The sequence below is a fragment of the Bos mutus genome, chromosome X (genome assembly GCF_027580195.1).
Source record: "Bos mutus isolate GX-2022 chromosome X, NWIPB_WYAK_1.1, whole genome shotgun sequence".
NCBI lineage: Eukaryota > Metazoa > Chordata > Mammalia > Artiodactyla > Bovidae > Bos > Bos mutus.
In genome coordinates, this window is record NC_091646.1 from 81,450,857 (window position 1) to 81,465,401 (window position 14,545).

The 14,545-nt window shown below is 40.2% G+C and overlaps 1 protein-coding gene across 3 annotated transcripts in view; it reads left to right on the forward strand.

Moving 5' to 3' along the window:
- RRAGB (Ras related GTP binding B) overlaps nt 1-11,644 on the forward strand; it is a 47,670-nt gene extending 36,026 nt beyond the window's left edge. For 2 of the 3 annotated variants that reach the window (XM_005891914.3, XM_070365621.1), the window contains 2 exons: nt 551-666; nt 4,653-5,676. In XM_005891914.3, coding sequence (XP_005891976.2) covers nt 551-666; nt 4,653-4,750 — 214 coding nt within the window. In that variant the 3' untranslated portion in view covers nt 4,751-5,676. The other variant, XM_070365620.1, reaches the window with a different exon arrangement.
- The last annotated feature ends 2,901 nt before the right edge of the window (nt 11,645-14,545 follow it).

A 14,545-nucleotide genomic window follows, 5' to 3' on the forward strand; every position in this document is an offset into this window, starting at 1 on the left:
AAATTCTTATTGTAGTAAAACTTTGATACTCAGACAATAGAATAAGTGTAAGTAATCATTTTAATGCCATAGCACACTTTGAAAATTTCTGGTATGTTTATGCCAACATTTTTAAAGAAGAAATTGAAAATTGCATATAAATATTATTACTATTTTTGTTTTCAAAGAAATGGGGTCATTTCTAGAATTTCAACATAACTAATATTCAAAAGGTATAGTTGTTAATCTCAATGATAGGAAAATTTCAACTGAATAAACTTAAATATTAGAGAGATCTTTGGCAACATGAAACAATGTCTAAGCCCACTTTTCACTTCACTTCACAGTCACTGTCAAGTCCTAATCTGCTTTCTGTCAAGGCCACTTTCCAAGACATGTTAAATTTGGCATTAGAGTTTCCTTGGAAAACAAAGTGAGATTAGTGATTAACTGTCTTAATGAGGTGGTAGATTGAGATATAATGGTATGCAAATGTTAACATGAAAGATAAGAATGTCTGATATTACTATTATTTTATGTCCTTTACTCACTTTTCCCCTTTCTCCTATAGCAAGCTAGCTGCATCTTTCCAGAGCATGGAAGTCAGGAACTCTAACTTTGCTGCTTTCATTGACATTTTTACATCCAACACTTATGTGATGGTCGTGATGTCTGATCCTTCCATTCGTAAGTTTAAACTTAGCTGATATGGATTCAAAGCCACATATTCTTTAAACTAATTGCTTTAGAAGTTGTACATTATTGAAGATACTGAAAAACTATTTTATAGCGTACAACCCTGTGAATGTACTTAGTGCCACTGACCTATACATTTAACAATGGTTAAAATGGTAAATTTCATTTTATGTGTATTTTACCACAATGAAAATAAATTAGTACTAATGGTAAATCAGTTCAGTTCAGTTGCTCAGTTGTGTGCGACTCTTTGCAACCCCATGAATCGCAGCACTCCAAGCCTCTCTGTCCATCACCAACTCCCGGAGTTCACTCAAATTCGTGTCCATCGAGTCAGAGATGCCATGCAGCCATCTCATCCTAGTCGTCCCCTTCTCCTCGTGCCCCCAATCCCTCCCAGCATCAGGGTCTTTTCCAATGATTCAACTCTTCGCAGGGGGTGGCCAAAGTATTGGAGTTTCAGCTTCAGCATCAGTTCTTCTAATGAACACCCAGGACTGATCTCCTTTAGAATGAACTGGTTGGATCTCCTTGCAGTCCAAGGGACTCTCAAGAGTCTTATCCAACACCACAGTTCAAAAGCATCAATTCTTCGGGGCTCAGCTTTCTTCACAGTCCAACTCTCACACCCATACATGACCACTGAAAAACCATAGCCTTGACTAGACGGACCTTTGCTGGCCAAGTAATGTCTCTGCTTTTGAATATGCTATCTAGGTTGGTCATAACTTTCCTTCCAAGGAGTAAGCGTCTTTTAATTTCCTGGCTGCAATCACCATCTGCAGTGATTTTGGAACCACAAAAAATAAAGTCTGACACTGTTTCCCCATCTATTTGCCATGAAGTGATGGGACCAGATGCCACAATCTTAGTTTTCTGAATGTTGAGCTTTAAGCCAACTTTTTCACTCTCCTCTTTCACTTTCATTAAGAGGCTTTTTAGTTCCTCTTCACTTACTGCCATAAGGGTGGTGTCATCTGCATACCTGAGGTTATTGATATTTCTCCTGGCATCTTGATTCCAGCTTGTGTTTCTTCCAGCCAAGCATTTCTTGTGATGTACTCTGCATATAAGTTAAATAAGCAGGGTGACAATATCCAGCCTTGATGTACTCCTTTTCCTATTTGGAACTAGCCTGTTCAATGTCCAGTTCTAACTGTTGCTTTGTGATCTGCATACAGGTTTCTCAAGAGGCAGGTCAGGTGGTCTGGTATTCCCATCTCTTTCAGAATTTTCCACAGTTTATTGTGATCCACACAGTCAAAGGCTTTGGCATAGTCAATAAAGCAGAAATAGATGTTTTTCTGGAACTCTCTTGCTTTTTCAATGATCCAGCAGATATTGGCAATTTGATCTCTGGTTTCCCTGCCTTTTCTAAAACCAGCTTGAACATCTGAAAGTTCACAGTTCACGTATTGATGAAGCCTGGCTTGGAGAATTTTGAGCATTACTTTACTAGCGTGTAAGATGAGTGCAATTGTGCAGTAATTTGAACATTCTTTGGCATTGCCTTTCTTTGGGATTGGAATGAAAACTGACCTTTTCTAGTCCTGTGGCCACTGCTGAGTTTTCCAAATTTGCTGGCATATTGAGTGCAGCACTTTCACAGCATCATCTTTCAGGATTTGAAATAGCTCACCTGGAATTCCATCACCTCCACTAGCTTTGTTCGTAGTGATGCTTTCTAAGGCCCACTTGACTTCACATTCCAGGATGTCTGGCTCTAGGTGAGTGATGAGTGATCACATCATTGTGATTATCTGGGTCATGAAGATCTTTTTTGTACAGTTCTTCTGTGTATTCTTGCCACCTCTTCTTAATAATTTTCTGCTTCTGTTAGGTCCATACCATTTCTGTTCTTTATCGAGCCCATCTTTGCATGAAATGTTCCCTTGGTATCTCTGATTTTCTTGAAGAGATGTCTAGTCTTTCCCATTCTGTTATTTGTCTCTATTTCCTTGCATTGATCACTGAGGAAGGCTTTCTTATCTCTTCTTGCTACTCTTTGGAACTCTGCATTCAGATGCTTATATCTTTCCTTTTCTCCTTTGCTTTTCACTTCTCTTCTTTTCACAGCTATTTGTAAGGCCTCCCCAGACAGCCATTTTGCTTTTTTGCATTTCTTTTCCATGGGGATGGTCTTGATCCCTGTCTCCTGTACAATGTCACGAACTTCCGTCCATGGTTCATCAGGCACCCTGTCAGATCTACTCCCTTAAATCCATTTCTCACTTCCACTGTATAATCATAAGGGATTTGATTTAGATCATACATTAATGGTCTAGTGGTTTTCCCTACTTTCTTCAATTTTAGTCTGAATTTGGCAATAAGGAGTTCATGATCTGAGCCACAGTCAGCTCCTGGTCTTGTTTTTGCTGATTGTATAGAGCTTCTCCATCTTTGGCTGCAAAGAATATAATCAATCTCACTTTGGTGTTGACCATCTGGTGATGTCAATGTGTAGAGTCTTCTCTTGTGTTGTTGGAAGAGGGTGTTTGCTGTGACTAGTGCATTCTCTTGGCAAAAATCTCTTAGCCTTTGCCTTGTTTCATTCCGTACTCCAAGGCCAAATTTGCCCGTTACTCCAGGTGTTTTTTTGACTTCCTCCTTTTGCATTCCTGTCCCCCATAATGAAAAGGACATCTTTTTTGGGTGTTAGTTCTAAAAGGTCTTGTAGGTCTTCATAGAACCGTTCAACTTCAGCTTCTTCAGCATTACTGGTTGGGGCATAGGCTTGGATTACTGTGATATTGAATGGTTTGCCTTGGAAATGAACAGAGATCATTCTGTCGTTTTTGAGATTGCATCCAAGTACTGCATTTTGGTCTCTCTTGTTGACCATGATGGCTACTCCATTTCTTCTAAGGGATTCCTGCCCACAGTAGTAGATATAATGGTCATCTGAGTTAAATTCACCCATTCCAGTCCATTTTAGTTTGCTGATTCCTAGAATGTTGACGTTCATTCTTGCCATCTCCTGTTTGACCACTTCCAACTTGCCTTGATTCATGGACCTAACATTCCAGGTTCCTATGCAATATTGCTCTTTACAGCATCGGACCTGGCTTCTATCACCAGTCACATCCACAACTGGGTATTGTTTTTGCTTTGGCTCCATCCCTTCATTCTTTCTGGAGTTATTTCTCCACTGATCTCCAGGAGCATATTGGGCACCTACTGACCTGGGGAGTTCCTCTTTCAGTATCCTATCATTTTGCCTTTTCATACTGTTCATGGGGTTCTCAAGGCAAGAATACTGAAGTGATTTGCCATTCCCTTCTCCACTGGATCACATTCTGTCTAATGGTAAATAATTTTTATTTAATTGATGTATATTTTGAAGCTTAGAAATAATTTAAACTCTAGGGTATTATATTTTTCTTCATCGGAGTTTCAGAAATCAAATTACTAAATCTGGGGATTTTAAAGAAAATAAACTCAAATGTATGACTTGGCTCGACATGGGGTATATTTTTAAAGGACTAGTCACTCTAAGCTCTGAGCTTTTCATTGTTGAACCATTTTATATGTCATTGTATATTTCTAAGTACCGTACTCCCATATTTGTGTTAGGGTCATAGAGAGAGATATTTGGTGCCTCCATGCCATAATATTTATATCAATCACAACTATTAAAATAAAGGTTCTAGCAATATTTCTAGGATTTCCCAGAAATTTAAATTATCTCTTAAATTATCTATCTTATGATAATATTAGAATATAGCAGAAGATAATGTTTTACTACTAGCTCCAAACTAAACGAGTTTGAAAAAAAATTTTTTTTAATATTATGTTTAGAATATAAACAAATCTTTTACTCAGAAAAATTAAACTCTGGTTAACTTCGGACATAGGTTCTCTGTGACATAAATTGAGGGATTTGGCTCTCTTTCGTTTTTTTTTCTTTTTTATTAGTAGTATATTCCTTTGGCTATTTGTACTAACTGTGTTGGATATCTTCCCTACCCCATCCTCAGCTTCTGCAGCTACTCTGATCAATATTCGCAATGCCAGGAAACACTTTGAAAAGCTGGAAAGAGTGGATGGGCCAAAGCAGTGTCTTCTCATGCGCTAAAACTTTGCCAAATGCTGTTTCAGGAAAAAAATTGGAATACTATTTCTTAATGTTGTATTAGTATATATAGGCTGTGAAATGTTGTGATGCTTATCACTTCTGCATTTCTTCCCTACTCCCCAGTCTTAATGTATAACCTTGAACGCTATTTACTCAAATAGCCAGTAAGAAGTTAGAAGATAAACTGTCTATGAATGTGGTGTGACATAAAAGTAGGTGATATGTAAGTGTTCCGATAACAATGTTCTAATAGTGTAAGTGTTCTAATAACCTGGTTTCAGTTGTTGTGTATGCCAAAGCCTTTTCCAACATCATCTTATATTCCTCATCAGATAGTAACCTATATGTTTGGAATATTACTGTTTTCTCAGCATGCACTAAAAATATTCCTTAAAAGCAATTATAAATAAAGTTTTGCTATTACAGATTTCAGTAACATTCTTTTCTTTTTTTTTCTTTCCCTTGTTTCTTCAGCTTTTCCCTAAGAAAAAGAAAATGAATTTCACAGTTAACCTAGGGGAAGAAGACTTGCTGTTTGGGAAATAGTATAAAATAAAGTTGGTTGGGAAGGATGAGCCAAATGATAGCCTTAAAGCTAGGCAGAAGAGTTTTGATATAATATGATAGGAAATGGCAAAGGAATTTTGAAAGAAAGTTAACCTATGGGCTGACTGATGGCAGTTGGAGAAACAGATAGTAATCCAGGCCTGAAATGTGTTGAAAGTCTGTTTCAAGATGCAACTAGAGAAGGAATGAATAAAAAGTTGAGGGGAAATAGATAGTATTTATGAGATGAAAGTCTTCTTTCTATGAAGTCCAGGAATGTTTAATTTATATATTCCATAACACCTAATGGAATGTGCTTTCATTATACTCATTAAGTATTATTAAAACCTCATTCAAGGTAGGTGTTTATTTGACTTCATTCCCAAGGAAAAGATGAGCCATTGTGAACTGGGAGAAGTGGAGCTTGACACCAACTGCTGCTACTGCTGCTACTGCTGCTGCTAAGTCGCTTTAGTCATGTCCAACTCTGCACGACCCCATAGACAGCAGCCCACCAGGCTCCGCCGTCCCTGTGATTCTCCAAGCAAGAATACTGGAGTGGGTTGCCATTTCCTTCTCCAATGCATGAAAGTGAAAAGTGAAAATGAAGTCCCTCAGTCATGTCCTGACTAGAATTACTCAAAGCCCTAACTTTTTTAGTTTCTATAGAACTGAAACAGAACACAAAAGCATTTAGGGAATCTACAGCACAGTAGATTCATCTCAATTTTATGTCATGAAGAAACTTCTTCCAGACTGCCAGAACCTCATCTTTCCTCATCTTATTGTCCCCAATGGAGATAAAGAGTTTTTACTGAATAGCAAAGAACATACTGTCATTATGTAGATTAAAAATGTAAATTCTTAAAAGAATCTCATGGGATTAATTTTATCAACAGTTGAATTAATCTTCTATAGAAGAAGAATTTAAGTTTGATGTTCTAGAATATTTGTCCTATTAATATCTAGGAAAATGAAAAGAGAAAATGAAGAGGGAGTCTGTTCTGTGACTAATGATTTGGCATGTTCTCCTTATCCTTTATCTGGCATGAGATTTGAAGGAAAACACCCAAAAGTGTTTTCTTTTTTTTTTTTTTGGTCTCCTTTGGAAGGTAGATATAGGTCTCCCACATTGCAGACATTATTTACCAGCTGAGCTACCAGGGAAGCCCTAGATATAGATATATAGATATTCAATTAGTTGAGCACCAGAAAAAAACTGTTACATGATTACTTTGTTTGCTCTTCATTCAACCTTTTCTCAGGTTCTAGTTATAATTTGAACTTAGAGGATGTATAAAATTATGAAAGGTTAAAAAAATAAGGTTATGATTTGACTTAATCTTAGTGGTAATGAACAGCCAGCCTTCTTTGTCACTGAGGACAAGAAAAAAATGTTTTGAGATATTTGCCCAAAGATGTGCCACTTAGAAACTGAAATGACACAAGTGGACAGTGAAGACATGTACACAGAAAGAGTTGGAGAGAAGAAATCAAAATCAATGATGTAAAACTTACGAGTTTAGTGATACAGTGAACTGATTCTTTTTATAGGCCTTGTTAGCTATGTTAGTAGGATAGGGCAATGGTTCTCAAACTTGAGCATGCATCAGAACCACTTGGAGGATTACAGATAAAAAACACTGGTGCCAGGGGGCACTCTCTGTCCCCTTTCTGATGTCTATGTCAGAAGCTTTCTCTGTCCCTTTTCATACTTTAATAAAACTCTGCTATACAAAAGCTCTTGAGTTATCAAGCCTGGTCCCTGGTCCCAAAGCTAAATCTTCTTTGGACATCACAAATCCAACATCGTTCACTGTGAGCTATCATCTTGGGGGCTCATCTTGAATCTTCAGGACAAGGTAAGAATGCTCAAGAGCTCTAGCCTCTCTGCTTTCTCATTATACGTTTGTCCTTTTACTTCACTATATGGTGTGCTTGTGTGAATGAATGACATGCCCTGTGTGAACCAAGTGATGAGCCCTGCTCTGTGGCTTCACGGTGCCTCAGAATGACTGAAGGCAGCCCCCAAAAGGGAAGCCTTGTTAGGGGTTTATACTGACCTACCAATGCCAAGAGACACCCAATGTCCCTGCGAGGGGAGCAGCTAGAAATGGGCAAAGCGTGTGGAACAAACTTTCCTTTCTAGGTCGTCTTTTCCTGGCCTCTTTGACCATTTCATAATTGTGTGGGAAATCAGAACTACTAACCTAATCTGTTGGGTCATAGACTTTCAAGGGACTTGTTATCCATGCTGTTACTGTGTACTTTTACTTAGACTCCATGTATGGAAGCGCCTAGCCTTGCTAGGAGCTGAAAGTTACAAAAGCACGTTTGGGAGCGAGATGTAGCTCTAGCTCCAGGAACGCCCCTCAGGCTCGAGGTCACTCTCTTGGCTACCTGCCTCTGAGGCCAGTGACCTGAAAGTGAGTCTTTGTCACAGCTGTCCCTCTAATCTATGTGGATAAAAGTATTGCTGGTGACCATGAGTTTTTTGAGGACACAGATTAGGAATTGTAGGATCTGGTCAGATTGGAAGTACAGTGGGCTTCTTCCTTTGGTAGTGCTAACTGTTAGTGGATCAGAGGAGGCTCTCTGGTGGCGTTTGTTTCAACTCCTTAGATATTCCTTTTGTGGAATCTGTGAGAATGAACTGGAAGGATCAGCCATAGTAGCTTAAGGAAAAAAAAAATTTTTTCCTCGCTGGCCAACCCTTTTGCTATCACATATACTGGTATGGTGACAGAACAGACATCTTGATTGTTGTTCATCCCTTTATAACTCACCTCTTCTATTGTGATCAGGACTGTACTCAGAAATGTGCACAGGCACATAGAACATGGATGCTTCCCTAATAGTCCTAGCTTGGGAAACATTTTGAAAATCTACTCTGTTACACTCTGGGTGGCTTCAGAGACAAGGGAAAATCAACAAAGGTCTTGGTGGTAAGGAACTAAAAATCAGTCTGGGATGCCATCAGGTCTTACCCCTGTGCATCTCCACCCTGCCTCGGTGGTAGAACCAGGAGGGTCGAGTAAGGTACCTGTGTCAGTATGGGACAGACTAAGTCCTACCAGGGAAGGAAAGCTTTAGTGGAAAGTCTGTCTAACCCCTATCTGGAGTGGAGAGGGACGCCTCCAGTGGAAAGAAGCCACAGCCGTGGATGCCACTTCTTTTACAGTTGGGAGCTAGCAGTTCCAGAACTGCTCCTTTAAAGTAAAAAAAAAAAAAAAAAAGTATTTAAAAAAACTGGGACAAGTTTGATACCCAGAGTTTAAAAAGACATGCCTGATCTTCTGTGATACTTAATGGCCACAGAATCCTTTGGAAGATGGGGAACACTGGCCTATTGAAGGGTCTCTTAATTATGATACTGTTGTACAGTTAGATTGGTTCTGTAGAAAACAAGAGAAATGGGTAGAAGTGCTATATGTGTTGCTCTTTATCTCTCTGTGAGACATGCCAGATTTATGTCCTAAGGGTGCAGGTTTGGGTGTGAAACCTTTTTAGCTGCCTCCTGTCCTCTTACTTTGCTCCTGTATCTGGGGCTCCCAACTGAACAGGCTGAGAATCAGGGCACCTTCCAGGAGGGGTTGCCTCAGTCCCAGTAGAGATTCAAACAGTTCCAATTGTAGTTGAGACTATTTAGAGGATCCAAAAAGTGCATGGAAGCCTTTACAGGACTAACTTTACTTTATGACCTTACTTGGAGAGATACAATGTATGTCTTGGGACAGATGCTGACTCCTGATTCAATAGCTTGAGTTTTGGGGGGAGCTCCTACTTTTGGAGATGAATGGCTTGAACATGAGACAAGGGGAAAGAGAGAACACAAAATAGCCCTTCTCCCTATGGGGAACCAAGCAGTTTCCATAACAGAGCCACTTTGCTGGATGTATTCTCGAAGGACTCAAGCAAGCGTACACTAAGACTTTAAACTATGCTAAGTTGACTGACATATAACAGGGAGAGAAGGAAACTCCTGATAAACCTCTAGTATAGACTACGGGAGGCTCTCTGCAAGTTTACTGACATTGATTCTAAAAGTGCAGACAGAGAAATTTTCTTAAAAGATAGATTTCTCACTCAGTCAGCTCCAAATATCTGCCATAAGTTACAAAAACAGGCATTGGACCAAATCAGTCTTTAGAAAAACTGTTGCAGCTGGCTCAGGTGGTATATTATGGTAGAGGATATGAGGAGGAAAATAGGAGGCAATAAAAGAACCAGGCAAAAGACTGAAGCCCCAGCATGGCTGTTAGATCTGCTCTGAAACAGCCTGAGGAAAAATGCCCAGAGGAACCTGGGTGAAAAGGGATGAGCTTGTTATTACTGTGGAAAGGAAGGGCATCTCAAGTGGCAATGCCTTCAGGCATCTAAGCTAACCCCGGCCCCATGTTCAGTCTATAAAAGACCATACCTGAGGAGAGACTGCCCTCCGAGGTATAGGCCCCAGGGGTCAGACTCTCAGGACAATCAGGACTGAAGGTGCCCAGGGGTCCACACACAAGCTCCCATCCTAATTATACCTGAGGAACTGGGGGCAGGGGAGGGCAATCAGTTGATTTTCTTTTGGACACCAGGGCAACTTTCTCTGTGCTCACTGAAGCCCCTGGTCCGCTTTCCTCCCGATCCACTACTGTAATGGGACTGTCTGGATGAGACAAATATTACTATTTCAGTTGTCCTTTAAGCTGTAACTAGGACTCCATGGTATTTTCTTGAATTTCAAATCATGCCAGAGTCTCCCTCAACTGTTCTAGGGAGAGATATACCAAGCAAGGTCCAGGCCTCTGTTTTCATGAATATGGAACCCTCCCTTTTTAACTGAACAAAATGTAAATCCGAGTGTGGGCTGATGGAAAAACTGTGGGTTGAACACAAAATGCTGTTCCTGTCATTATCAAGCTCAAAGACCCTCACTTATTTCCACGTCAAAATCAGTATCCTCTAAAGTTGATGAATGAGTGAAATCTTACTGTACTGATTTCTCATGATATAAGTGGGATCTTAAACTCTAAATTTCAGAGTGACAATGGCTGTCTCTTAAAAGCTACTGTAACTCAAGGGGTGCTGAAAGCTCTAGGAATAGAATATCACACTGTTCCTGGAGACCCCAATCTTCAGAAAAAGTTGAAAAGGCTAATGGCATTATTAAGAGACATCTGTGTAAGCTAACTCAGAAAACACAAGACAGTTGTTTTAAAAACTTGCCCATAGCTTTAATGAGGGCTCAAACTGCTCCTACGAAGGGACTGTCTCTATGACAGACCGTTTTTGTGCACAGATATTGTCATAGATCCTAAAGCCTTAGAATTAATTAACTATGTGACTCAGCTTTCAGCTTTTCAGCAGACATTACGAGAACTCCGGGAGGTGACCACTGACTCAACCTCCACAGTCGGTCTAATCGCTGGGTCTGTGGAGCACTCCCCCTCCTCATCAATTGAAGACTTCCTATGGTGAGATTCTCTGCTTCAAAGAAAGGACTTTCTTCAACTCTACAAAAACCTTCACCAACAACAATCTTATGTGATGCCTCTTCTTGATCTGATGACATCTAACAATCCTAAGATGGACTGATGCAACTATGGATATAATATAACCTTTAATTTTGATTATGTTTTAACTTGGTTTAACGACTGTTTTGCCTTACATCTGTAACTATAAAACGGGGTTTGTTTCTAACCCTTTGAAAGCTTTTAAGTTACAAATGGTTGTCCAGGCTCCTATGAGTGCCACAGCCTCCTCCAACTATGACTTGGGGCCCTTCAATCAGAGACCCTCTGAGGTTAAGAGAATATGTTGCCTCAACATTTTAGAGACCATGCCCTTCAACAGCAGGAAGTAGTTAGGGAATGAAAACAATGCCCCTTTCCCTTGGCAACATAATTCTCCTAAAAGAAAAGTTGGGGGGGGGGGGTGAGAGAGTCAATTCCTAGGTAGATTCATAAGAAGTCTGGGGTCCCCAAGGAGGAGGGAGGAGTCTGGGGCTCTCGAGGAGATAGGGGTCTGGAGTTCTCAAGGAGGAGAAAAGGACAAACTTTTTTTTCTTTAAGCCCAGAGCTGATGATTGCACAACAAAAAAACTCATCTTGCTCAAGGATATGTTTTTCCCTTAAACTCTGTACCAGTGACAACAATATATCCTGCTTGAGGACATGTTTCTCCTTCTTGAGAACCTTCTAACTAATCCTATCATCTTAAAATGTATATTATGGGACTGAGATCTTTCTATTGTTAGCTCTAATCCTGTTATAACCCGCCCATCTTGGGTGGCCCCACAGGGCAAAGCTTAGTTTCATTGAGTTAGACAAGGCTGTGAACCTAGTGTGATTAAATTGACTAGTTTTCTGTGATTATGGTTTCAGTGTGTCTGCACTCTGATGTCCTCTTGCAACACCTACACAGGTCATGGTGGAGAGGTCTGACAGAATGTGGCCCACTGGAGAAGGGAATGGCAAACCACTTTGGTATTCTTGGCTTGACAACCCCATGAACAGTATGAAAAGGCAAAATGATAGGATACTGAAAGAGGAACTCCCCAGGTCAGTAGGTGCCCAATATGCTCCTGGAGACCAGTGAAGAAATAACTTCAGAAAGAATGAAGGGATGGAGCCAAAGCAAAAACAATACCCAGTTGTGGATGTGACTGGTGATAGAAGCAAGGTGTGATGCTGTAAAGAGCAATATTGCATAGCAACCTGGAATGTTAGGTCCATGAATCAAGGCAAGTTGGAAGTGGTCAAACAGGAGATGGCAAGAATGAACGTCAACATTCTAGGAATCAGCAAACTAAAATGGACTGGAATGGGTGAATTTAACTCAGATGACCATTATATCTACTACTGTGGGCAGGAATCCCTTAGAAGAAATGGAGCAGCCATCATGGTCAACAAGAGAGACCAAAATGCAGTACTTGGATGCAATCTCAAAAATGACAGAATGATCTCTGTTCGTTTCCAAGGCAAACCATTCAATATCACAGTAATCCAAGTCTATGCCCCAACCAGTAACGTTGAAGAAGCTGAAGTTGAACAGTTCTATGAAGATCTACGAGACCTTTTAGAACTAACACCCAAAAAAGACATCCTTTTCATTATAGGGGACTGGAATGCAAAAGTAGGAAGTCAAGAAACACCTGGAGTAACGGGCAAATTTGGCCTTGGAATACGGAATGAAGCAGGGCAAAGCTTAATACAATTTTGCCAAGAAAATGCACTGGTCATAGCAAACACAAGAGAAGACTCTACACATGGACATCACCAGATGGTCAACACCAAAATCAGATTGATTATATTCTTTGCAGCCAAAAATGGAGAAACTCTATAGAGTCAGCAAAATCAACACGGGGAGCTGACTGTGGCTCAGATCATGAACTTCTTATTCCCAAATTCAGACTTAAATTGAAGTAGGGAAAACCACTGCTTTATTGACTATACCAAAGCCTTTGACTGTGTGGATCACAATAAACTGTGGAAAATTCTGAAAGAGATGGGCATACCAGACCACCTGACCTGCCTCTTGAGGAACCTATATGCAGGTCAGGAAGCAACAGTTAGAACTGGACATGGAACAACAGACTGGTTCCAAATAGGAAAAGGAGAATGTCAAGGCTGTATATTGTCACCCTGCTTATTTAAATTCTATGCAGAGTGCATCATGAGAAACGCTGGGCTGGAAGAAGCACAAGCTGGAATCAAGATTGCTGGGAGAAATATGAATAACCTCAGATATGCAGATGACACCTCCCTTATGGCAGAAAGTGAAGAGGAAGTAAATAGACTCTTGATGAAAGTGAAAGAGGAGAGTGAAAAAGTTGGCTTAAAGCTCAACATTCAGAAAACTAAGATCATGGCATCTGGTCCCATAACTTCATGGGAAATAGATGGGGAAACAGTGGAAACAGTGTCAGACTTTATTTTGGGGGGCTCCATAATCACTGCAGATGGTGACTGCAACCATGAAATTAAAAGACGCTTACTCCTTGGAAGCAAAGTTATGACCAACCTAGATAGCATATTGAAAAGCAGAGACATTACTTTGCCAACGAATGTCCATCTAGTCAAGGCTATGGTTTTTCCAGTGGTCATGTATGGATGTGAGAGTTAGACTGTGAAGAAGGCTGAGTGCAGAAGAATTGATGCTTTTGAACTACGGTGTTGGAGAAGACTCTTGAGAGTCCCTTGGACTGCAAGGAGATCCAACCAGTCCATTCTAAAGGAGATCATCCCTAGGTGTTCTTTGAAAGAAATGATGCTAAAGCTGAAACTCTAGTACTTTGGCCACCTCATGGGATGAGTTGACTCATTGGAAAAGACTGATGCTGGGAGGGATTGGGGGCAGGAGGAGAAGGGGACGACAGAGGATGAGATGGCTGGATGGCATCTCCGACTCAGTGGATGTGAGTCTGAGTGAACTCTGGGAGTTGGTGATGGACAGGGAGGCCTGGCGTGCTGCAATTCATGGGGTCTCAAAGAGTCAGACACGACTGAGCGACTGAACTGAACTGAACTAAACTGAACTATAAAACTGTTAGAGGATAACATAGGCACAACACTTAATGAGATAAATCAAACAAGATCCTCTATGACACACCTCCTAGAGTATCGGAAATAAAAACAAAGTAAACAAGTGGGCATGATTAAACTTAAAAGCTTTTGCATAGTGAAGGAACCTATAAGGAAGGTGAAAAGACAACCTTTATAATGGGAGAAAATAATAGCAAATGAAACAACTGACAAAGGATTAATTTCCAAAATATACAAGAAGCTCATATGACTGAATTGCAGAAAAACAAACAACCCAGTCAAAATTGGGAAAAGACCTAAATAGACATTTCTCCAAAGAAGACATACAGATGGGTAACAAACACATGAAAAGATGCTCAATATCACTCATTATTAGGGAAATGAAAATCTAAACTACAATGAGATATCACCTCATGCTGTCAGAATGGCCATCATCAAAAAGTCTACAAACAATAAATGCTGGAAAGGGTGTGGAGAAAATTCAGTGCTCTTGTACTGTTGGTGGGAATGTAAATTGATATAGCCATTATGGAAGGTGGTATGGAGATTCCTTAAAAAACTAGGAATAAAACCACCATATGACCCAGAAATCCCACTCCTAGGCATAAGCCCTGAGGAAACCAAAATGCAAAAAGACACATGTATCCCATTGTTCACTGCAGCACTGTTTACAATAGCTAGAACATGGAAGGCAATGGCACCCCACTCCAGTACTCTT